Source organism: Bacillus rossius (assembly GCF_032445375.1).
Source record: "Bacillus rossius redtenbacheri isolate Brsri chromosome 9 unlocalized genomic scaffold, Brsri_v3 Brsri_v3_scf9_2, whole genome shotgun sequence".
Taxonomy (NCBI): domain Eukaryota; kingdom Metazoa; phylum Arthropoda; class Insecta; order Phasmatodea; family Bacillidae; genus Bacillus; species Bacillus rossius.
In genome coordinates, this window is record NW_026962013.1 from 14,188,670 (window position 1) to 14,213,676 (window position 25,007).

General features: G+C 38.2%; 2 protein-coding genes across 2 annotated transcripts in view; both read left to right on the top strand.

Annotated features, from left to right (window-relative positions):
* LOC134543261 (zinc finger protein 585A-like) overlaps positions 1-25,007 on the top strand; it is a 184,231-nt gene that overhangs the window by 132,160 nt on the left and 27,064 nt on the right. The gene's annotated exons all lie outside the window — the stretch shown is intronic.
* LOC134543023 (zinc finger protein 267-like) lies at positions 15,478-23,299 on the top strand. The gene has a single exon (XM_063387713.1). It carries the CDS (start codon positions 18,622-18,624, stop codon positions 19,582-19,584), a length of 963 nt encoding a protein of 320 aa, XP_063243783.1. The 5' UTR covers positions 15,478-18,621; the 3' UTR covers positions 19,585-23,299.

Sequence of the window (25,007 nt, forward strand, 5' to 3'; positions counted from 1 at the left end):
TTTAGTTTTAATACTACTGTATAAATAGGCTTAATTTTTTAACCTACGAACTTATTTAGGATTAACAAACCAAAACATAAATTGTGATTGAAATTCAAAATTTTATTAATTATACAGTACAAATAATACAGGTTTTTTTTTTATTTTTTAAATTCCTGTTCGAATAAAGGTGTCGGGGTGGGGTCAGGTTAACATAAATATTTAGTTTTCATTTTGTTCAAATTATAAGACATTCAAGAGAAGAAGTTTTTTTTTTTTAACTTTGACACTTTCCAGTAATAATTTATATTAACAAAAAAAAATTTTTGAAATTACTTTTTATCAGCTAAACAGTGTGGTAGAGTGGTAAGACATTGGACACATGTTCAGGAGGGATAGGGCGCGTAACAGGTTCTTTATTCCTGAAATTGGTTTTCTGAAATTAGAAATTATTTAATGGCAAACAATGAAATTATTGCTTACCATTCCTTCCCAAAACATCCCTGCAATTTGTTATGTGTATTCATCTCTGTTAATGTTGTAAATATATCTTTAAAAACAGTTATAACAATATATTATTTATAACTTTATTATTTCTTTTTCTGACTGCACAGATCTTGCACGTTTATTTTTTAAACAAAAAAATGTTAGCTAGTAAGTCAGTTACTAAGCGATTATAACCATGTTGTTATAAAATTGTTTAGAACTATGTTAATTTTAAAGTCAGGTGTGTTTTTTAATGGCAGTAATCTATTAATACGTAAGTGGGACATTGTGTCATGTTACATTTCTTTTCTGTTTTAGGTCTTCAGAAGTAGGATGGTTTTTTCTCGGTCGTAAACGTTCATTACGAAGCAAAAAGAGTAATAAGAAAGTGACCCAGAAAAATGATCCTAAAAGTAAAAAGTATGTTTGTCTGCAGGGATCTGCAAGGAAACCGCAGGCTAAGCTCAAGTCCCAGAAAAGAAAGTCGGAACATGCCGGACCTCACGTATGTCCGGTTTGCGACAAGAAATTCAACAGCGAAGCAAACCTGTACTTCCACGTGCGGACTCACACGGTGTCGATAGCAGTGCAGTGCGAGCACTGCGACACAGTGTGCCTGACGGAGAAGCTGCTGAAAAGCCACATGAAGACCCACTCCCAGGAGCGGCCGTTCGTCTGCGACGTGTGCAGCAAGACCTACAAGCGCTCCTACGAGCTGATCAAACACAAGAAGATTCACGCGGGGGTGAAAAATTTCAAGTGTTCGCTGTGCGACTACGTCACGACCTACAAGGCGTACTTGGAGATGCATGAGAAGCGGCACCTGAGGGACTTCAAGCACCGCTGCGACCTGTGCGGCAAGGGCTACTACACGAACACGGCGCTGGAGAACCACAGGAACGTCCACACGGGCCACCGGCCGTACCAGTGCTCGGTCTGCGGCAAGGCGTTCCTGTACAAGTACAACATGGTGGCCCACAAGAGGCAGCTGCACCCCGACTCGGACGACGGCGCGCGGGCGCACGAGTGCGAGGTCTGCGGCAAGACGTTCTCGTACAAGAAGTCGCTGCTGCTGCACCACGCGGCGTCCCACCGGGGGGAGGGCCGGGCATTCCTGTGCGACGTGTGCGGCAAGGCGCTGACCAGCAACGCCTCGCTGCAGGCCCACCGCCGCGTGCACACGGGCGACCGGCCGTTCGCCTGCGACAGCTGCGGCAAGCTGTTCGGCAAGCGCGGCACGCTGCGCGTCCACCGCCGCACGCACACGGGCGAGAAGCCGTACGCCTGCGACGAGTGCGGCAAGCGCTTCACACAGAGGCCGTCGCTGGTGGTGCACAGGCGCTACCACTCAGGCGAGCGTCCCTACAGGTGCCACATCTGCAACACGGGGTACGTGTCCAAGACGATACTCACAGCGCACCAGAGGAACCACGCTCCCTGATCTGCCACCATTCCTACCGAAGGCTGCGTGTTGTGTTTTCAGTTGGTACACGCTTGACATTTGGGGCTCTTGTTATTTATTTGTAATTGTATATGTTTTGATTTTGATGATATGATAGTGCACGTACATAAAAAACTATGGATTGTTCATTATGTGAATACTTGGTTTTTTGGCAATATATTTTTTTATGGTTAGTGCACTTGTGCAGTTCAGCCAAGTGTAAATGGTAATATGAAAGGACAAAGATTACATACCTACTTAGTGTAAACAAATTCTTGCTATGAATATAGTTGAAAATGTAAAGAGTGTGTGTGTGTGTGTGTCTGCAAATAAATGGACTTTATAATTTGTTTGAATCTTTGATAATTTTTTGAATGTGAAATAGTGGGCTAAATTGTGTGTTTTATAAATGATAGTACACTTCTAGTTAGTATCTTCAACTGGAAGATTAATGGAGTCAGCACTGTTGAGTTTACTAGTATTAATACCTATGTCTAATGATCCTGGTGTCAAAGAGGCATTAAGCCCTGCCTTGAATTTATTATAAGTAAAATTTTGTTGGCTTTTGGTTGTCTAAAGTAATTACTTTAAAGACAATGAGTTAAATGCATCTGGTGTATTTATGCAAAAAAAAATATGTGAGAAAAATTTAAAAGAAATGGTACTTGTATGTGGTGTAGCTAAACAGTTTCCAAGTTTTCACTTGCTGTCCTAGTAGCAAAGCATGCAACATGAAAATTCTTACTGCCAGAAATGGTTTTCTTTATACTTCTGTAGCAAAGATTATGTTTTGTAGGTGTATTGTTTTGTTTAGGACAATGGGGATAATTTCCATTAAATGTCTTATTGTTGTTTGGTTGTCTCTTGTTTGTTGATCCATGAGAAAAATTTAATGAATACCTGTATTTACATAAGTCTCTGTAAGAAAGTAAAAAGAACAGCTGTGATGATTCTATTATTTACCTTAAGAATGTTGCAAAAAAATTTTTAATGCAGCACAAATTTAATTAAGCGCAATGCTTCAAAATAATAGAGCTAATTTAATAGATTTTATTTAGTTACTGTGAAACTATAAAATACACTATCATCAAAGTAGCCTGAATTGTTAATATATAGTCCTATGTTACTATGCATTGCACCAATCAGATGTGTACAAGAAGAGACTTGAAATGTATAACTAAAAGGATTTTGTTTAAAAAAAAAAAAAATAGGTTGAATTCTTTTCACTATACTTCTGGCTCAATTTTATTTAACAGTTCACACTTGGATAATTGATATTCGTGCTGAATAAGTTTTAAATTATGTTTAGTAAATGTTTGTATAATTTAACAATATTACTCAATTAAATTTCTTTATGTATATTCAAACTGTTGAAGCATTGCTGAACACCACAGCTGGTGTGGTAGGACTGCAGACATTGGTGGATGCAAGCACATCTGATCCCCTTCCTCTTCTGTTCACATGTTAAACTGGAGGAAATGATTTTACTGGGCAAAACTGGGAAAAACATTAGGTTCTGAACATGATTGTACCCCTCTCCTCCCTCCATCAAGGCTGCATGAGCGTTTGGATCAGCTTGATTTGCAGCCTGTGTGTGTGTGTGTGTGGTTGTGATTCATAACTGTGTTTAACCTCTGGTAAGTAATGAAAATATATTGTGAAATAACAGAGTTTCTCTCAGGAGTTCACAGGCCAGTATATTGTAGTGGTAATTTTCAGTATTTTCAGTCTGTATTTTTTACTTGTCATTGTTTTTCCTTTGAATAGTATATTTCAAGTTGTTCATGTAGTCTTACTGCCTCTTTTCTTTTTAGGTGTACGAAAGAAGTTGTGAAGCATGGCACGTCGCTTAGATTTGAGGGCACTGGAAAATGTGCGATGGTCAAGTCGAACTTAGGCGATTTTGATGACAGCGTTCAGGAATGCATCAAAATCGAGCCGAACTGTAGTAGTTGCGATGATTTTGAGCCAAGTGCAACTGGCCGTGCAGGAAAAGAATGGCAAGAGTGTGGTACCAACGCGGTTCTTAGTACGTGTTGGTGTGATGCAGAAATTGGCAAGAAACGGGGAACGCCAAGAACTGCCGGTAACGTGTGCGAAGACGGGAGGGCTTTGAACAGCCACTCGAAGGTTCGACCGAAGAAACGCAAAGATCTGTATAAGTGCAGCTTCTGCGACTTCGCTACGTCCGGCAGCGAGACGTGCAAAGTTCACGAAAGGAGACACACCAGTGAGTTCCAGTACCTGTGCGAACTTTGCGGGAAGATATTTCTGACGAAAGCCGACCTGAAGCAACATTCCCACGTGCACAGCGCGGAGAAGCGCCACGCGTGCCCGGTCTGCGACGCGTCGTTTCGCCACAGGAGGAACATGGTGGTGCACAGGAAGCACTTCCACCCGGAGGCGGACGACGTGCGAGGCTCGTACCGCTGCGCGGTCTGCGACAAGAGCTTCAGCTACAGGAAGAAGCTGCTGGTGCACCAGACCCTCCACTCACCCGGCCACAAGCCCGTCCTGTGCGACGTCTGCGGCAAGGGCTACAGGAGGGCGGACTCCCTGAGGGACCACTACCGCCGCCACACGGGGGAGAGGCCCTACGAGTGCGACGCCTGCGACAGGACGTTCGCCGCGCGCCACGTGCTCCTTGTCCACCGAAGGATCCACACGGGCGAGAAGCCGTACGCCTGCGGGGACTGCGGCAAGCGCTTCACGCAGAAGCAGGCGCTGCAGGTGCACACGAGGATCCACACGGGGGAGAAGCCGTGCGTGTGCCACATTTGCTCCAAGGCCTTCATTTCCAAGTCGGCCCTCATTTCCCACCGGAAAATTCATCACGGGACTTGCTTGAAATAACACCTGCCATTGATGCTGTCGCAATGACTACCGAATCACCTCATTTTTACCGCAATTTTATCAACCAAGCATTTTTTCTTTGTGTACACGAGTTATTTAAACATTTATAATTAAGACTTGCCTTTTTCTGTTTTATTTATTGAAATTGTATAATGTATAAAGATTTAATGTGTTTACACATCTATTTCATCTTGTTTATTGAGTTATCTACTGGCCTTTTTTGAATAATTATAAGTTGACTTCGTAGCTGTGTGACTAAATTTTCTTAAAATATGATTTGAGGGGCCATTGTTCTCTTGATGTATATAGTTTTCAGTCATTTATGAATTCTTGAATTTCTCAGATGTGCCAAACATGCTATTTAATGGAAGTTATAAATGTTCTTCTTCATAGCATATTTTCTTTCTCTGTATTTATGTTGTCTTTTAAAGTTAAGAAAATTGGAATACTGGCCAGGTACAAATAATTATTTAATTTTGTGATCTGTTATAAATAAAAAATAATAAACTGATGTTTCAAAACATTAAAATGTGGAATGTTTTTGATTTTTTTTTTTTTAATTTTTACTGTTTTACTCATCTGTAGATGAATCAGTTTATCAACTGTTATTTTTCCTCAGTGAAATACTTAAATAAAATAGCTCTCAGCTATCATTAAACAATCTGTTATGTGCTACAACTTGTCATTCATATTTTTGATACATAAGAAATGATCATGGTTGAAAGATAAATGTGTACAAGTTGGATAGCCAGGAGCTGGTAAAGGAAGACAATAAATAAAACCTTGAGTTGATGATTATTATATGTTGCAAAATACTTGGATACCAATTTACTACTCAAAAATGAGGTTGTGCAAGGAATTTCACATGGTACGAAGTGTTAATGTACACATAACAGATGCATATTCCATGTCAATGCATCAGTGTTAAGTCTAAAAATGTAATAATATAAGTAATATTTCTTGTTTATTCATTGTTTTCAGTACAACATTAAATATTATTAACTTTATTGAAAACTATTTGCAAAATTACACTTAATATTTAGTACAGTGGTCATATCATTAAAAAAAGTTTCGTATAAAATGCTGCTTTACTTGTGACTTTTTTTTACTATTGTAATACAGCCTTATCATTTAATTAGCAATTATTAAGTAATGTAGTTCAACGGTGAGCTTTGTACGAGTTTGTTCATTCTGTTATAGGAACTATGATTGTCAGTTACAGTTGCATGCAAGTGCTGGGAAATAAACATTTAACTTTGAAAATAAATAAATAAATAAATAAAATTACATATATAACTCTGTACAAACAATTGCAGTACCCATATATTTAAGTAGCTACCCAACTTTTATGATTTAATCTTTACTACCAAATAAAAAATTGTGGCAAAATTACAAAAAAGAAAAGTTTGCAACTTGTTTACACTGGTCCGTCGAAAATGACCGGTGGGATTCTAAACTGTTGTTGTAAAAGAAGTATTAAATTGATATAAACGTATGGCATCTTAAAATTATCAGAAAATTTTAAGGTTTTAGATTTAGCTTGGAAGATGTCGATACGGGTGCCATTTTATATCTAATGATGTCTAGGCGGTATTCCATCTGCTGTGACATCTTTATTGGGTTCACAGTTGTGGTTGCAATTGCCGCAGCCTCATGGTCACACAAGGTCAGTCGAAAACTTAGGTTTTTTTTTTTCTGTGGGAATATGTTATAAACATTGTGCATGCTGAGAAGATAATGAACATCCAGCACCTTAAAGAGAGGGTCGCTGCAGCCATTGCAACTGTAACAATGAACACTATTCACAAGACGTGGCAGGGAAAGAATACCGCCTAGACATCACCAGAGCTAACAATGGCACCCGCATCGAAGTGTACTCAGCTAAATCTAAAATTTTAAACATTTCTGAACTTTTTAAGATGACATGTGTATGTATCCATTTAATACTTAGATAACAATACAGTCACATGTTATCTTCTCTGTGTAGCCTACACAAGAACAACAATCTTATTTATGGATTAATTTCAAACTTTATTAGAATGAACATGAATATTAGAATTTACTTTCAATTTGTATAATTCATCTTACTGTACACTTAGTCTTTAATAATATGGTATATTTTACTTTTCCAATAACTTTGAGCTGTTATTAGTTATAAATTTTACTTTATTTGATCATATTTATTTATACATACATTAGTTGTTGTCCAGTTTATTTTATACTGTAGTTATGATCTTTCTTTCTTTTTAGTGACTATCTCTGTATGTTGTTTTGGCAACAACTTTCTGCTAGAATATTTCAGTTTATGTTGTGTAGCATGTGCTATTTGTGTTTTGTCATTTTATTTATTATTTTTTTTTGTTTTTAAGTTGTGCCTACCCCCTTAAGTTTTAAAACTAGGTAGGCATATTACAAATAAATAAATAAAATAACGGTTTAGAATCCCTGCAATCATTCTCAATGATCCTGTTTAGTAAAATTAAATGAAATGCTTCCCTCTTACCTACAACATGCTTCAAATTAGTTTAATATAAAACTGAGCAATGTTTTGATTTTGCAGTTAGTTACAAGTTAATTCTTGCATAGTTTTGTATAATTTAATTTCTGCCATATGACAAGGGAAAATTATGACAATCTATGGCATAATGGTTTGCTTGTGTTCTGGTACAAACAGTGTGAATTAAAATACTTCTTTCATAATTGTAAAAAAAAATGCACTCTTCTTGATATACACTATATATTAGTTTGTTTTAGTTTTTAGTAGTCTTTTGAAAACAGAAGAGCTATTTTATTTTCTTTCATATATTGCAAGATATGCTTAGGTAATTGGAATTTATAACAGCTGTCAAACTTTTTAGTTTTTTATATTATAAATTGTAAGACTTCATAATATTTTTCTTCTTTTTTTAGGTTATGTAGCGTTCGAAGACGTCTAAACTTGCCATGCAGAAAACCGAGAAGTACAGTTATCAAAGAAGAACCAGGTTTTAATTGTAGCAGCAGCATGAATAATTTCATTCGCTGGGAAAAAGACTGTGAAATTAAGGCAGAAGCAAGAGCGGCCAGTTCCGCAGGTGGTTACAACTGTAGTGAATGCGGGAAAATATTCAGAACTGCCAGCACGTTATCATTTCATTTGAGAACCCACTCCGCGCCAAAAGGTTTGAGTTGCGAGTTTTGCAAGAAGGTGTGCCCGACAACGAAGAGTTTAAAAAGCCACCTGAGATGCCACAGCGTGGAACGCCCGTACAAATGCAGCTCGTGCGACAAAGCGTACAAGCGCTCCTTCGAGCTGGCCTACCACAAGAGAATCCACGACGGCGTGAAGAGCTTCAAGTGCGACCTTTGCGACTACGCCACGGTGTTCAGGGTGCACTTGGAGAGTCACAAGAAGAGGCACCTGGGCTGCTTCAAGTACCACTGCAATACCTGCGGGAAGGGTTTCTACACAAACAGGGCGATCCTGACCCACCGCAACACCCACAACGGGGAGAAACCTCACCAGTGCTCCGTCTGCAGCAAGTCTTTCCTCCACAGGTACAACATGCTGGCCCACGAGAAGCATCTTCACCCGGGCTCCGGCGAGGTCGCGAAAACTTACGACTGCTCCTCTTGCGGCAAGAAGTTCTCCTACCGGCGGACGTTGCTGACGCACTTGGCCAAGCACACGACGGGCAAGACGCCGTACCTGTGCGACGTGTGCGGCAAGGCGTTCGTCAGCAGCGCCTCGCTGAAGGGTCACCGTCGAGCCCACACGGGGGAGAGACCCTACAAGTGCTCCGTGTGCGGGAAAACCTTCGGGAAGCGCAGCGTCCTGGTGGTTCACGAGCGCGTCCACACGGGAGAGAAGCCGTACTCGTGCGTGGAGTGCGGCAAGCGCTTCGCCCAGCGGCCGCCGCTCGTCGTGCACAGGCGGTACCACACGGGCGAGCGGCCGTACGTGTGCCAGATATGCTGCCAGGGCTTCGTGTCCAAGTCGCTCCTGACGACGCACCAGAAGAACCACGCCCCTTAATATTCTGCGTGTTCAGTGCTGTGTTACTGAACGAACTTTGACCATGTAGAAAAAGCAAAAAAAAAAAAAAATCAATTAATTTTTGATTAGAATAAATACATTGCGATATGGATAATTTGTAAATCAATTACTAAAAATTATAACTTTATTTTAAAAAATCCTTGGTTTTCTTTTGGCTTATGTTGGATGTTCACATTATTTAAATACGTATTATTTTCGAACTCTTGTTTTTAGCATCTTGTTGACACAACACACTACACTGGACAAGGATGTTGGGAAGGACTCGGTCATGCCTGTTACAAGGGCCCGTCCTAGCATTTTCTTGGAGAGATTACAATAAACCATAGGAAACAGAAATCAGGTTGGCCTGACCACGTTTAAAATCTGTGGTCCACTCGTATGAGTGTCCACTGTCTGCACTTCCTTACTCCATAATTATATTCTTTAAACGTTAACTAATTTTTTTTTGTGTTTGATAATACAGTGAAACCCTCTTAAGAAAATCCCACTTTAAAATAATATCCATCATAATAATTTTTTCTCAGTAATAAGTTCAAATTTATTGGGGCTGTGAGAAATTTCTTAACAAAGTTTTACTTTGTCAAATAATATGTTTATAGGTTTTTTACCTCCTTCTGCTAAAATGTTGCATTGAAAGTTTTGATAAAACTTTGCATATATTAGACTACTTTATGGTCAGTATTTTGAACTTCATGAATGTACATCATGAACATACTGTAATTTACCACTCATCTGTATCACCTAAAATTTGACATAAAATTTTTGTAGCTATACATATGGTAACTGATGGTATGATTTTGCCTGCTACAATATGGGCACTGAAAATTTTTGTTCTAGATATTTGATATGTAAAAATAAAAAATAGTAATGTAAATTGCGGTGTTAAAATTTTTTTAAGGTATAAAAGAGGTTGTTTTTACAGTATGTATGGCTATAAGGTGTAAGCATACCTTGCTGGCAGCTTGTGGACTTTTTTCACATGTTCAGACTTTGGTTCAGCAAAATGGATGCGGTTATAGAGTTTTGTGGCCACAGCCATTCAGGCAGTTTGAATCACTTCAACAATTTCCTAATTCCTTAAGGTTCATTTTCACATGCAAAGATGGTTATTTCATTTTCTTGTCCTGACTGTTATTTAATTATAGATAATTCCTGCAGACGTGTCTTGATAGCTCTCTCACGTTTCATGTTTTGTTACGAATTTTGTTGCCAGATATTTTCTGAGTCAACTAATCATGGTAATAAGTCATGCACGTGTGCATATTTACACTGAAATTTCGTAAAATTTTTCTGCTCGCAATTTACAATCTGTAAATATCTGGTAACAAAATTTGTGACAAAACAACAATATTACAAAAGACAAATCTACTGGAATATCCCTTAAACCAAAGTAATGTCATAGAAAATAAATAATTAACACGGCATATGAGACAGTCTCAAGTCCAAGCCATTGATGTAAAAACAGAAACCATTTCAATAACAGTCCACTACCAACACATCATATTGTAAATTGGTGAACAGTATGTAGGCAATCACACTTTGATATACATTTTTGTAAATAGAAAAGTGACATTTAATTGACCAATGCTGGGGTTTTTGCCAATTCATCAGGTTTTTTTTTGTGTACCTGAGAAAATTAAAATATGTAAAACAAAAATTTGCTTTATTACTATATCAGAAAAAACTTTAATAATAATTTGCCACAAGTTAGCTATATTTTAAATAAATATCACACTAGTCCTCTTGAAAGTTTCTGTTGGTAGTAAAATTTAGGCAAGAATAAAGACATCTAGTAATACTAGTAGGTAAAATGTAAATTATGCTGTGTAATTACATTGACATGTTAATTAATAATGCCATAAAAACACTATGAATATGTCTACATAAAAATTTTTGTAAGTTATTTCTTCATTAAAATATTGAATGCCTGCCTTGATTGTTATCAATTGCTTTCCACAATTTAATTAAGATGCAGCAGATTTGAAAGCTTATGTTATAAGCTTGTTGGGTCTTGAACTGTTTTCACCATTGGTGCCGTGCATTGTGTTGTGACTATGAGGCAAAACTGTTTTCATGTTGAGTTACTGCTCGAGTGGCTATAATTACTATAGTTTTGTAACTAGTGTAGTTTGTATCTACTTGTTTTTCATAAACAGTATGTGGACTTAGGATAATTGCATTGTTGCAAACAGCTCACAGCTATTATTGGTTTGCGAATTTAAAGCTTACCAATTTCATCTAAAACGAGTACAACAAAACATGGCCTTTTGTTTGGTAACATTTGTTTGGTAACATTTGTTTGGTTCCTTCATGGAAATTAGCAGTTAGGAGATTTGCGGTAATTAATCATCAAAGGTTAAATAAAATGGTATGTTGCAAGTTCCGTTTTTTTTTTTTTTTAATTTACAAATTTGTGAGTGACATGGGTAATGTAGTAATCTGTAGTAATATACAAATGTGTCTTAGTTCTTTTAAGCAATAAAATTTATGATGATCAAGAAAATAGCATATATCCATAATGCCAAGGATGTTCACATTTATATGTGCCTACTTGCATTGGATTTACCTGCTTCTGTGTGAGTGGATATTTGTATGCATCTTTGCTTATTTCATCTTGTAAGTTTTTCAGTGAGTATATTGTCAATTTTTTCATTCCAGTGATAGACTTGCATGAATAGATTTGCTTTTCATGTTGACGAAAGAATAAGTCTTTAATCTAGGAGAAAAAAAAATTTCTAGGTGGTGTAACTCCAGTAAATTGGCACAGTGTGTTCGTTATTACTTGATTCCATTCATTCTGGTGGCGTTTGCAAGGGGGGAGGGGGGAGGGGTTTAGTAGGGTACAGGGGTGCAAATCTGTAGGTTTCACAAAGTGAGCCCATAGAAATTTCCAGAGAGGCCTGAGTGTAGAGAGTACATGGGGTTAGCAACAAGTCATCTCTGTATATGGTGCTTGTATGTTGTATATTGCCCATGTTTTATCCTACATGCATGCAATAAGCAGAAATTTATAAAATATACAGAAATTTTTCCATAAAAAAAATGTTTTGACATCAAACCCGTTTCACAGTTACACTTCGGCAAGTGCAGACAGGCCCTCAGTGAGGGGTTTCTTAATTCCAGGAGGACAGGGCCCCCCTTCCCCCCCCCCCCCCCCACTTTTCTCCCTGGGGATCCATGCCCATGGTGGGGTATATATCCCCTCCCCCCACCGAAGTTGTGAACAAATTTGCAAAATGTCAGTGAAAGCAGTGTGTATTAATTTGGGTAATGCAAGGTAAGCTGTTACAATGCCTGCTATTTCAACTGTGTGAAATGCCGTGTTGCATACATTTGCTTTCGTAGGCCCATATGACAGTGTGTTAGTATCAATAGTAATGTAAGTTTTTTTAATACACTTGTTTAAATTAAAAAAAATTTTTAATCATTCCATATACATACACTAACACACACACACACACGTACATTTCTGATTCCACCACTGGTTCCTTCCCCTCCTTTGATGGAGTTTTCCCTTTAGTCAGTGTGAGAAATGGGTGGTACAATAAGGGTCCTACAGACGATTTAAACTGAGTGATGATGGTTTGCATTGGTTAAATTTTGGTCTTGAATTTGGGAGAACCTGTAGTGTTTTAAAACTATTCTAGGTGAATGAAATGCTGGGATGGTTTCTTACCTAATGCAATTGGCCATTCCTTCTACAATGCCCTTGATTTTGAAATTTGTACAGTTTTATATTTTTGCAAATCAAACTTTTTTTTTTCATTCAATGTGAAATAAACTGTTTTACTGAACGATGAGTATTTTGGGAGCTTATGAGACTTATAAATTCTTGAAGTTACACAAATGTAATATATGCATAGTGGGTTTTAACTTTGACATTCAGTTTCAATAATTTGGAAGCCACTAACTCCTCAGTGCAAAGTTTTACAATACTTTTTTAATATTGATAACATAGATAATTATTAGTATATGAGTTTAGTGTGGATATAATATTACATTCATCAGTAGGTACTCATTGTACTGATTGACTAGCAGTAAGGTGTTATTTGAAATTATCTTACAGTTTTGTGCATTTCTTGATTTGTATTATTATTGTACTGAGAAAATGTCATTTTTCATTTATAGGTTTACAAATGTTGGATTGGTCAACAAAGAAGTGAGATTGCCAGTGCAGAAAGCACAGAAATGTTTAGCGAAAAATATGATTTTGAAAAAAGAAAATGACGACTTACTTAACAGCAGCGAGCAAAGCAACTCGGTGAACGATTGTGACGTATGTGGGAAAATATTCGTCGACAGGCTGAGTTTAGCCCGGCACGCGAAGGCGCACGACACGAAGGGGAAGTTGTGCAAAGTTTGCAAGAAGTTGTTCTTCAGCAGCAAGAACCTTAGGAACCACATGCGTCGCCACCTGACGGACCGGCCGTTCGCCTGCGGCGTGTGCAGCAAGGCGTACAAGACGCGGTTCGAGCTGAACGGCCACGCCAAGATACACTCCGGGGAGAAGAACCACGTGTGTGAGACCTGCGGGTACGCGACCATGTACAAGGCGTACCTGAAGGTGCACCAGAAACGGCACATGCGGCAGTTCCGGTTCACCTGCGGGACTTGCGGGAAGGGGTACTACACCAACTGCGAGCTGCAGGCGCACACCAAGGTGCACACGGGCGAGAAGCCGCACCAGTGCGAGTGCGGCAAGGCGTACGTCCAGAGGCACTACCTGCGGGCGCACCAGAGGTCCCGGCACCCGGAGATGTTCGAGGACGCGAAGCCCTACGCCTGCGAGGCGTGCGGCAAGGTGTTCGCCTACAAGAAGTCGCTGACGCTGCACGTGGGCGCCCACGCGGGGGGCAACCAGACCTTCCTGTGCGACCTGTGCGGCAAGGCCATGACCAGCAACGCCTCGCTCAAGATCCACCGCCGCACGCACACCGGCGAGAAGCCCTTCGTGTGCGATGAGTGCGGCAAGAGGTTCAACCGCCGCAGCAACCTGCGCATCCACCTGCGCACGCACACGGGCGAGAAGCCCTACGCCTGCGACGTGTGCCACAAGACCTTCACCCAGCGCTCGTCGCTCGTCATCCACCGCCGGTACCACACCGGCCAGAGGCCGTACAGCTGCCACATCTGCAACAAGGGGTTCGTGTCAAAGTCCCTGCTCAGGACTCACCAGAAAATTCATGGCATATAATTTCTCAGTGCACGGTTTTTATTTTTTAAATTTGGGATAAAGGTTAGTTCGAGGGTTGTGCATTAGGGGTTTCATTCTTTCTGTTATTTCACCCCTGTGTGGCAGCTAATTAAAATTGCCTTCAGTATTTATTTATATTCTCAATTTTTAAATTCATTTATGTTATCGTTTATTTTAATTAATTATGTATGTGTTTGCAGAATTGCATAATGGTTTTATTAACAATTTTAAATTCTCAGTTCACAGCACATTTTAATTTTTTTATGTGTACCTAAATTGTTTTTTTTTTTTTTTAAATAAAATTTTAAAATTTGTTCTTTCCCGCATGTAGGATAAAGTAAAATTTATTTTTTTGTCTTCTATCGAGTAATACCAAAATGTTCTTTTTGCTTATATTTTATAGTGTTGTATGCTGTAAATATGTGAGATTATTTTAGCATTGATTTTATTGAGCTTATTACGTATGCAATAAATTTTACTAATTAAAAGTTTTGAAGATTACCACACCATCAAATTTTGTAGTAAAGGGTTTAGTGAATGCAGTGAAGTAATATGCAATTGTTGTTTTGTTTACAAGTTTAGACTCTGGTAAAAAGCAACTGTCTGGGGTATTGATAACCCTGTTAACCATTTTATATTGGTTAGTAATGAACCAGAATATTTTTAGTGAAGTTTTAAAGATTTGTTTATGTCCAGTGGGTACGTAGTAGCATGAACAATACATTAACATGTTTTTCCAACATTGCTTTAAGCTTCTAACAAATGGATATCTGCACCCTGTCTGACATGTGAAAATAAATCGTTGAAAGTTGCAGCAACTCATTTTTTTTTTTTTACCTTCGTCCCTAATGCTAGCTTTGCCAGTACAGGCAGGAAGTGTCTGGAAGCTATGTAATAAAAAGGATTATTTTTTGCGCTGTGATCACAACTTTATTATTATTATTATTTGTGCATCGTTCTTTTGACTGTGAGACATAATTTAATCTAAAAGTATGGTTGTTGAAAATATAACACAAACTCTTATATACTTATAATTTTTTTTTTAAATTAACTGTCTTAAATAATATTTTTGTTTCTCATAAACTGCAGGCATTTGTTTCTGTTTTTTTTTTCCCCAACCCTTTATCTCTACCAACATTTCTTGTGTGAATATTCTTCTTTTAACAGATCCCTGACTGTTTACTTTAGGAATAAGGCACTCACCTGTAATGTATGAGACTCACTTGCTTGGGTGTGATTTTTCTTTTCTTTTTGTTAATTTTTAGTTGTCACCTGTCAATTTATGTAACTTGCTCATCATGAACATACTAAATACAAAAAATGGAATATATTATGGACATGGTATACTATATAATGCAGGCCAAAGGTTTTACTAGATATCAGCATGGGGGTGAGGCAGAGGCGGATCCAGGATTGATTTTGGGGGGGGGGGGGGGGGGGTAATTACTTCAGAAGTAGTATTCTCCAGTGCCCTGCCCCCTTCTAAATCCACCACTGGGGTAAGGCATGCGAGAGGTAAGAGGGACGAAAGGGGAAGTAGGGGAAAGGAATATGTATCAGAGGGTTGCGGTATTTACCTTCTATTGTTATGCTCGTTCAATACATTGTTGACCACATGGTGCTGGGCGAGCGATATGTAGACGCATGCAACAGAGTCATTTGGATAATACATGTTTTTAGAAGAGCTTGATGTGTAACCGGGCCGTGTGGAGTCTGCACTGTTTAGCTCTATAGGACTCCACCTACTATTTGGCTTTTCCGGTCTGTTCCATGCAATGCCTTTCCATCGAACTATGGAACCCAGATTGCAAGAACACCGGAAGAGGTAGGGATGTGTTCATGATTATCTTTGCTGCAAGTAATAAAATATTTTCCACTGTTCTTTCTTCTGGCAGTGGACATGAGTGAACCAATGGTGTATCAAACTGGGTTATATCGGGCTTACTGTTAAAATTACTTTTGTTTTATTGTATATGTGTTTCTACAGCTGATTGCTCGGATTTTTACACTTTACTTGAATATTTTGTATTTGAAACAAGTATGCTTGTACTTAGTACTTTCACTTTCATGAATTCTGTGACAATAATTGTGATAGAATTGCAGAGAAAAGGGCTCTCTTGCTTCATGAGTTTTATCTATATGAAAAAAATTTTTAAGTTTCTTGTTCTACACAAAAGTTTTGTTGGGCTGTATTAGCTTCCGTACGTTTTCCTCAGGAATTATGTAACCCTGTATGTAAAAGCTGTTCTTTTAACGGCCATTTTGAGAGCATATTTCGGGAAATGAAAGTAAGTCTTTAAAAAATTACTGATCATAAGTAATCTGTCTACAGTAGCAGACGCTGATCATTGATTGGTCCACGTGATCCTCTGATGTCATGGATGGTGTGGACAGTGGTCCAAATGAATCTCCCTGATCCGAATACATTCGTCAACTTGAACTTATATGTCTCAATCTGTGACCTTTGGTAACACAAAAGAAGAACCCTTACGATATTTGAAGTTTCCGATTCCCACTTAAAAAATGTGCTCTTAAACAGAAATCATATTGCGTCTCTTAGGCTTCTGAGGAACAGAAATATTATTTCAAAAAACCATAAGGCCGTACTCACAAATTCATTTTTGGCAGTGTGATTAGAAATTATATATTTTTACTGTACCAAATAACTAAATATTCTTAAGTTCCCACAGTTTTCATAAGTTAAATAAATAAATAAAACTTAGCTGCATACTCATTTACAATGCATAAAAATAATAAAAAAAACTTATTTGGTAATTTATATTTAGTGCATTCTGGTGACTACTTTAGCAGTCAGTGAGAACAGACATTGAAATTGTAGACAGAACCGTTTTCCATGTGACAGTGTGACATCATTTACGTTGGAACAAGGACACGGATTATTCACAGATTCTGACTCTTTTAGACAGGCCTTAAAGGTCACAAAGTTAATATAGTTTCCCAATACTCAGCCACATGTATAACAATAGTTCTCTCATGGAGTAAGGTGACGCATGGTAAGACCCAACTTGTTTTCCAGAGAACCTGGGTTGGAACTGCGAGCCGGTCACAAATTTTGCTGTTTACACAACTGACTCTTGTCCCAATGTCCCTGTTTTCTGTTGTGTATCACCTTATCTAATAACTTTGCTGTCAACGAAACAAAAGTTATAAAAAAAGGTTCTCTTTGTACAGTTGTGGACATCCGTGTGAAATATAAAACCTTGAAGATATTGATTAGCGAATAAATTTTATCATATGTATTTTACTGTCCTATATGTTATGGTAATGAAGAAATATATTTTTAGAATTTTATAAACAGATAAAAGTGTGAAGTAAATGTATGCTTGGAGACATTTATGTTCCTTGTATAACTTTGTTTGGTTCACTGATAAGAGAGAATTTTAAATGTGAAATAGTGTTATCTTTCAGTAAGTTATTTGCTAATATACAAAGATTCGTGGTCTACTAGAATTTCTACGGATCAAGGCTGTTGGAAATTTTTAAATTTTATTTAATTTGTTTCTAACCAACAATGATCTTCATTCATAAGTTCATTACAGTCCAAGTCATATATTTTTTTTTTATCCGTGGTTGGTTTAGTTGTATGCTAATTGTCTCTTTATTAGCTTAAAAGCATTGTCTCTTTATTAGCTAAAAACAGTTTGAAAATTAAAAAAAAAAACAACCTTAAACAGTGTAGTTTATGTTGGTATGAATGCACCACAGTTCATACAATACCGCTCGTTGTGTGCGAGAGAACTAAAGACTAAATGAATCATAGGTAATCAAACAAGCTTCTTACAGCAGTATCTCAGATGCCTGTCTAAAATTAATAGTTTATTAATTTACTTTTTACATGCACGTACTTTACCCTTTAAAAGATAATATAGATTTATAAAAAAATGAAAACTTTTTGTAAGGTCAAAACAATGCCGTGTTCTGAGAAAATTAAAGTTTTCTATTTTATTCTGTTTATGTTAAAGCATATGACATGTGGACAGTAGACAATATTGACTAAGTTGTCACAACAAAAGAGTTTTCTACCCAACAATATGGAGCCCTCATTAGTAATAAATAGGATTCAAGTAATGTATGTAGAAAATGTGTGGAAAAATTGCTAAATCTTCTTTTTACATATTTGTGGATCTTCCTTGTGCAGTTTGGAAGCCCTCCGTGTTAGGTTAAGTTTGCTTCCTTATAGTAGAACGCAAACATATGAAAGGTTATAAAAATAATTGAGTGATTGTTTTTAGCATGCTCCATTTTGCTGGTCCTTGTAAAGTTAGAATATTTCACTTAAACCAATTAGTAGTCCTTAAAAGCTTAACATGAGCTTATCAGTATTGATATGCATGTAATAAAATAATAGCTATATATATATTTTAAAACTTAATTGTTTTACGAGAGTTTTAATGAACCATACGTAGGCAGGGAGTTTAGTACTTTAGATGCTTGATATGTTTAACTATCATTATTTTTAAATTTCATTGGGAATGCTTGTTTATTATCTTCTATTCTAGGTGTGCAGGAGAATGTGGTATTTCGGGTGAGACAGCCTGTGGCAAAAGCAGTGACATCAAGCCCGTTGGCAAGAAATGTAAAGATTGTGGGCAGTTTTTCAGTAGGCGCAAAATGGTGGTCCATCGAAGACTGCACGAATCTCGCGAACCATACCGCTGCGAAGTGTGCAGCAAGGTTTTCAGGACGGAGTTGACTTTCAGCATCCACATTCAGGTGCACAGCTCGAGCGACAAAGACTTGACGTGCAAGTTGTGCGAGAGGGCATTTCCTTCCCCGAGCGTGCTGGTGAAACACATGACGAGCCACCTGAAGGAGCGCCCTTTTTCGTGCGAATTGTGCGAGAAAACTTTCAAACGCAAGCACGAACTCACCAGCCATGTCAAAGTACACTCCGGAGTAAAAAACCACGTGTGCGATGTCTGCGGTTACGCTACCATGTACAAAGCTGCCCTCAAGATACACCAGAAGAGGCATGTTCGTGAAGCCCTTTTCCCTTGCGGTTCTTGCGGCAAGAAGTTCTACACAAAGTCGGAGCTGCAGAGCCACTCCAACACGCACGGCGGTAAGAAGCATCAGTGCGAGCTCTGCGGGAAAGCGTTCGTCTACAGGCACAACATGCTGGTTCACCAGAGGTGCCACGATCCCGCGGCAAGCGCCAGGCTGTTCCGGTGCGAAGCGTGCGGGAAGGGCTACCGGCAGAAGAACAAGCTCACGAGCCACGTGCGCGCCCACACCGGCGAGCTGAGGTTCGTGTGCGACATCTGCGGCAAGTCCGTGACGAGCAACGTCTCCCTGCAGACGCACCGGCGCTCCCACACGGGCGAGAAGCCCTTCGCTTGCGACACCTGCGGCAAGGCCTTCAACTCCTCCAACTACCTGGCCGTGCACAGGCGCTCCCACACGGGCGAGCGGCCCTACTCGTGCGACCAGTGCGGCAAGTCGTTCACCCAGCGGTCGACCCTGGTGGCCCACTCGCGGTGCCACTCGGGCGTGAGGCCGTACGAGTGTCGCATCTGCCGGCGTCGGTTCGTCACCAGGCGCCTTCTCAACGCGCATCAGCACTGTCACAGTTAGTCCCTGCCGTGCAAGTAAATACATGAGACTGATAGTTTGATGTTAAAACTTTCATTTGTGGGCTAGTGTAAATATTACATTATCTGCAGTTGTCAGCATAAAACAGTCTGTTGTTTCTTCATGATGGCTACCTACCAGATTCTCTTAATTAGTACGAGACTATAACAACATAGAAATAAACTTTGAAAAAATTTATTTGTGAATTGTCTAGTCAATAATTTTGGGTAAATTATTTAGAACGAAAATCATAGCCAAATGTGATGGGGTCCAAAATGGCTGGTATTATTCCCCTTAACGTGTGGACACACTAAAGTGATTGATGCAGCAGTATTGCTGGGCGTTATCATCTTGATGGTTATTTCTTACGTGTGCATGATACCTTAAAAGGGGTTTAGGCCCGGGCCATATTGGGGTTTTTCAATTTTTAACTATAATTCCATTTTTGGCCCAAGAAGGCCTAAATCACATTTTTCCGAAGGTTTGACACCTTGTTACAATCTGATGTTTACTAACATTCTCAAGTCTGTAACAGACGGAAGAAATAAATGATCATTTTGTGAGTGCTGCTATTACTGTCATGATCATTCCAGGCCACGAATTTTGAGTGCCCGAAGCTAGATCCTGTGTTGTGTCAGGCTGTATTGCAAGAGGTGGCAAAATATCTGAAAATCCACAATGGCCCAGCATAGGTTGAACTAGTGGAGGGGATTCTGCGGTGGTTTCACAACGCAATGTGCAGTGTGGAGGTGAAGGCAACAGAAGTACTGGACCCGGGAAGAAAATGTGAAAAATTCCCCAACCCTGGGAATTGAACCCGGGACCCTCAGCTCACCAGCCACAATCGCGGGGGGGGGGGGGGGGGGGGAATGGGAAGAGTGCGTGTAACTTGGTACACATGATAAAAGTGAAACTTCTTTGGCAATTCAAACCTTGACTCGTAAGTACATCGTAAGATATATTATAAGTATCTATCGTAAGATAATAATTTTGAATGTCTCTGTGTTCACAGCCACATGCTTAGACAAATATCCGAGTAGTTGATTACAAGTAATAAAGATGTAACAGTACGCCACAACGCACAAAAAGTTTGACCCAGAAAATATCCTGCACAGGGATATCCAGACAATCGGATTATGATAAATATAGATGTACAACTTTACATAAACATTCAAATGAAAACGCAAGACTATCGCAAAATAATACTGTCGTAAAAATTTGAAGGCAATATTATAATAATGACTCAGCATAGACGTTCAGGAATTACAAGTTAAACAGCAAAATAACAAATTTAAATACTTAAATTACATGGCGTGAGTCCAGGGGGAAAATGTGTGGTTTTCATCCATGCAATAAATTGCAGTTAGGCAAGAGTTACCAAGTGACAGGCTCACACAAGTACAATGCAACACTGCCGTAATGTACTCGCATACAGCCCAAGGTACACGATGCTGAAATAGCAGATTGAAAGACCAAATGCTTAAACTTCACACTGAGCATTAGCAAATTCATTTCTGGGCAGCGTATCGCGGACTACTTTTAACAAGCAGTTAATCATTTGCTCAATATTAAATGACTACTGAAAAAGAAAAGCTCGGAGGGGGCAGACAAGGGGGAACAAACGGTGACGTTAATGTAAAAATTTTTAAATAATAGCAAATAAACAAACCTGACGTGATGAACAAGACATGGTACACCACCAAAACACAGCAGAGGCGAACGTAATTTTAAAGTCAGCAGCTGGAAATATAATTGGTGTACTGACAATCATCATTAACTTTAAAGGTGTAGATGTCGCACACCTAAACACAAAAACGGATAGTTACCCCTAACTCACGATTCATGCTAAGCACCGCTCTCATCTCACAAACGAAGAAAAAAATATGTGAGAACGGCTAAGTCGAATCTACATCGCGGGGAATTGACTACACAATCGACGACACGGCTGGTAGCCTAACTGAAAACAAGTTAACTAAACCAGAAACAAGAAGCCCTTATAAAGCATACTACCCTGCAAGTGCACAAGCCTCGAACCAGAGAGGAGAAGAAGGGGAACTCACATCCGCACATAAGAAAAGGGTATAGGAAGGGGAAAGGAGGGGAAACATGAGATAGTCGGATTTTGGCGCTCGCACGGGAACCGATGAATTTCAAAAGTCAGTTGAAAATCAGTAATGCTTAATTAACAATAAATACTACTCTCTGTTAAAATACTCACATCATAAAGAAAAACTGTGTGTAATTGTTTGTTCAAATAATTCTGCCATTTGGAACATGCAAAATCTCTGAACGAAATATGAAATTCATATTTCTGTCTTACCAGTGCTCTCTACACTGCTGGTTGAACAAGGAGGAACGTGAGCGCACTGCTAGCAAATTTAGAATTCAAGGCATGCACACACACTGTCTTATTCTTTCGTTGGCCAATTACCTGTTCTCTGTCCTTTCCACATCAGAAACTTTTCACAACAATGTTTCACAAAAACGTGGCATTAAAATTCGGCCTTGAAATTTTACTCTCATGGCGCCCAAAAAAGTTTCACTTCAAAAATTAAAGATATTAAAACGTAATGTGGTGCTACTAACGGTAAGGTATTAAATAAAATGTAATCTTTCTTAACACTCTGTTTTTGTAACTTTAAATTCTTGGCGCATTGATTAAAAAAAAAAAAAAAAAAAACCTTTTTATAGTTGTCATTTTATGCACTGTTTGATGGTTGGTATGAATACAAAATGTTTTCATTCAATGAAACTATAAGCAATTGGGGGCTGGATTCAGTAATCAATATTGGTATTCTGTACGGAATTTTATTCTTATTCTGTGCGTAATTTATTCTTATTCTGTGCCTAGGCAAATACAGCAGGTTGTGTTAAATAGGTGTTGCCATACCAATTATTAACTTGTCATTTATTTTATGAATGTGAAATATTTTCATTCTTTATTTCTGCCTAATACATAATCATATTCTCTGCAAATACAATGGATATCTCAACTCATTTGTAGTAACTTTTTTTTGTGTGTTAGCTGTTTGGATTTACGTGTATTTCATTTATGATCACAAGTTACCCTTTGATCGTATTGTGAATATGTTTATTTATTGCTCACCCTTGCAATCACTTCATGGGGAGTTGGTGTGCATGTGACAATTTTAAATAAATATAAATTAAAACTTTTTCAATTTTTTTTTTTAAACTTAACCATGATTATACTTGCATTTAAAATAAATTGTAAACAGTAAAACTTGTGTTTATTACGGCTACCAATAGAATTTAAATGAAAATTCTTGACTAAAATATTTTTTGTTTATATGTATATACTTACTGCATCTCTGCTGAGTGAAATTGTGAAACACACTAATTATTAGTGCAGATGTTTGTTACAGTATGATATGCACTGCATTTTTCTAACTCTATTGTTTATAATAGTATTATATTTGTGTGTACAGGTTTAGAATCATTTTTTGTCAACTATTTGTATATGTTTTGTTTCTTTAAATGCAATTTTTTGTATCTCTAATGAACAGCTAACTCTAAAATGTGGTAAAACAACATGAAGCAAATGTTATTGTTGGGACTTACTTGAAATTTTGAGTTAGATTTTGATTTTAAGATTGTGTGCTTGTAGTAGTATTAGCATCACTCATAGATCAGCCAAGGAAATTATGTGCAGTACAATAAATAATAAATTTTATAGTAATAAAGTGCCAATCCAATGTAAGATTTTTTGGTTTTATTTTTACTTTGTACAAAGCATTTCAGACAGGTTAATTTTAAAACCTGAAAATTATGTTACTAGCTGAAGTACTTGGTGTTGCCTGGCCTTTACACAGTGTGTGAAGTGCTTCATTTATGGGTGGGTGTGTATGTTGGGTTGGGGGGGGGGGGGGGGGTGTTTGTGTGTTTGTTGGCGTGTGTGTGTGTTAAAAAGTGATTTTCCTCTTATTTTGGTCCAAGGTCAGTATTGTGTAGAATTTTACCAGGCTCAAATTAAAATTTTACTTATTTAGATTTAAAACAAAACAACCAAACTATCATTTTGGATAATATATTCAAGCATGCTAAATTAAGTTTTGGAACCTTGAGTTCTATCGAGTGCAAAATGATTAACTAGGTGAGAATATTCTACAGAGTTTCACTCCCAACATTTAATTTTCTAACCTTGCGAAGACCTCTGTCATCGTTTCTTTTTAGGGTCTGTGTTCTTTTAGCAAGTTCATTAGTAAACCAAAGTAATGGAACATATTCATTTACTAAGTAGATAACCGATGTCAATTATTAATAGTATATTTTCTGGCGCATAACACAAGAATGTTAATGTTTGAAGGGATTAAAGTTCCAACTGGGACTAGATATCTCGTGGACAATAAGATAATTTGAGACTGTAATGTGCGAGAAAAACCAGAGATTCTGGGGGAGGGATAGGCCTTGGCCTATAGTGATGTCTGGAGTGTGTTTGGGAAACAACCTAAAACAGAAATCGGGATGGTTGGTCCGGAATACATACTGATGTCCTGTGGCATGCGAGTCCGGTGTCTTACTACAGCACCATTCTGTTTACTATTCATCATGCATAACAGGTTGTATTATTTGACGGTTCTTGTGCAGCTGTTACACAAAGGATGGAAAAGTTTTTTTTTTTTAATCAATTTACTAGCTTGAGCCTGTTTTTTTAACCTTACATCCACACGAACAACTACTGCCTTGCATGTGTTTTCTGTATCTGTGGTGCTTTACTTTATGATAGGACCTCTCAATCTATGTTGAAGAATTTAAATGCAAGTTAGTGGTTAAAACTGATCTTCCTCCCCCCCCCCCCCCTTTTTTTTTGTGTTCATAAAACATAAATTCCATGCTCCAACCCTACCTAAAAAAAATTTCTAATAGGGCACAGTGAGGAAGAAAAAAAAGTTATCTTGCCTTCTTCAACCTCCCTTCATGGTCATCATTGATGTCCATTCCTAGGTTCTTTTCCTAGTGTGAGCAAAACAAAAGCCACATTTTTTCATAGTTTCTCTTAACTTGCTCATCAAATGTCACCCAAAAATGTTTATATTGCATGTGGATAAGCAAGGTTAGCTACTTCTATGTCCATGATCAATAGACCTAATGTCTCATATGAAGATGCATGTTTATCTTCAAATTTTCATGACAGAGTTCCCTTGAATTGTGTAGTGCGGTCTCTAGCAACATCATCTATGTTATAACAAAACTGTAGTAATACTTAGCACATGTGCGACCATACAAATAAATTATAATAATAGTGTAGTTTCCGTCATACAAGATGAGACAGCATACAAGGCTAGGCTAAATTTTCGTGACAGAAAATCTAGCCTAGCCTTATATGCTGTCTCATCTTGTATGACGGAAACTACACTATTATTATAATTTTATTTGTATGGTCGCACATGTGCTAAGTATTACTACAG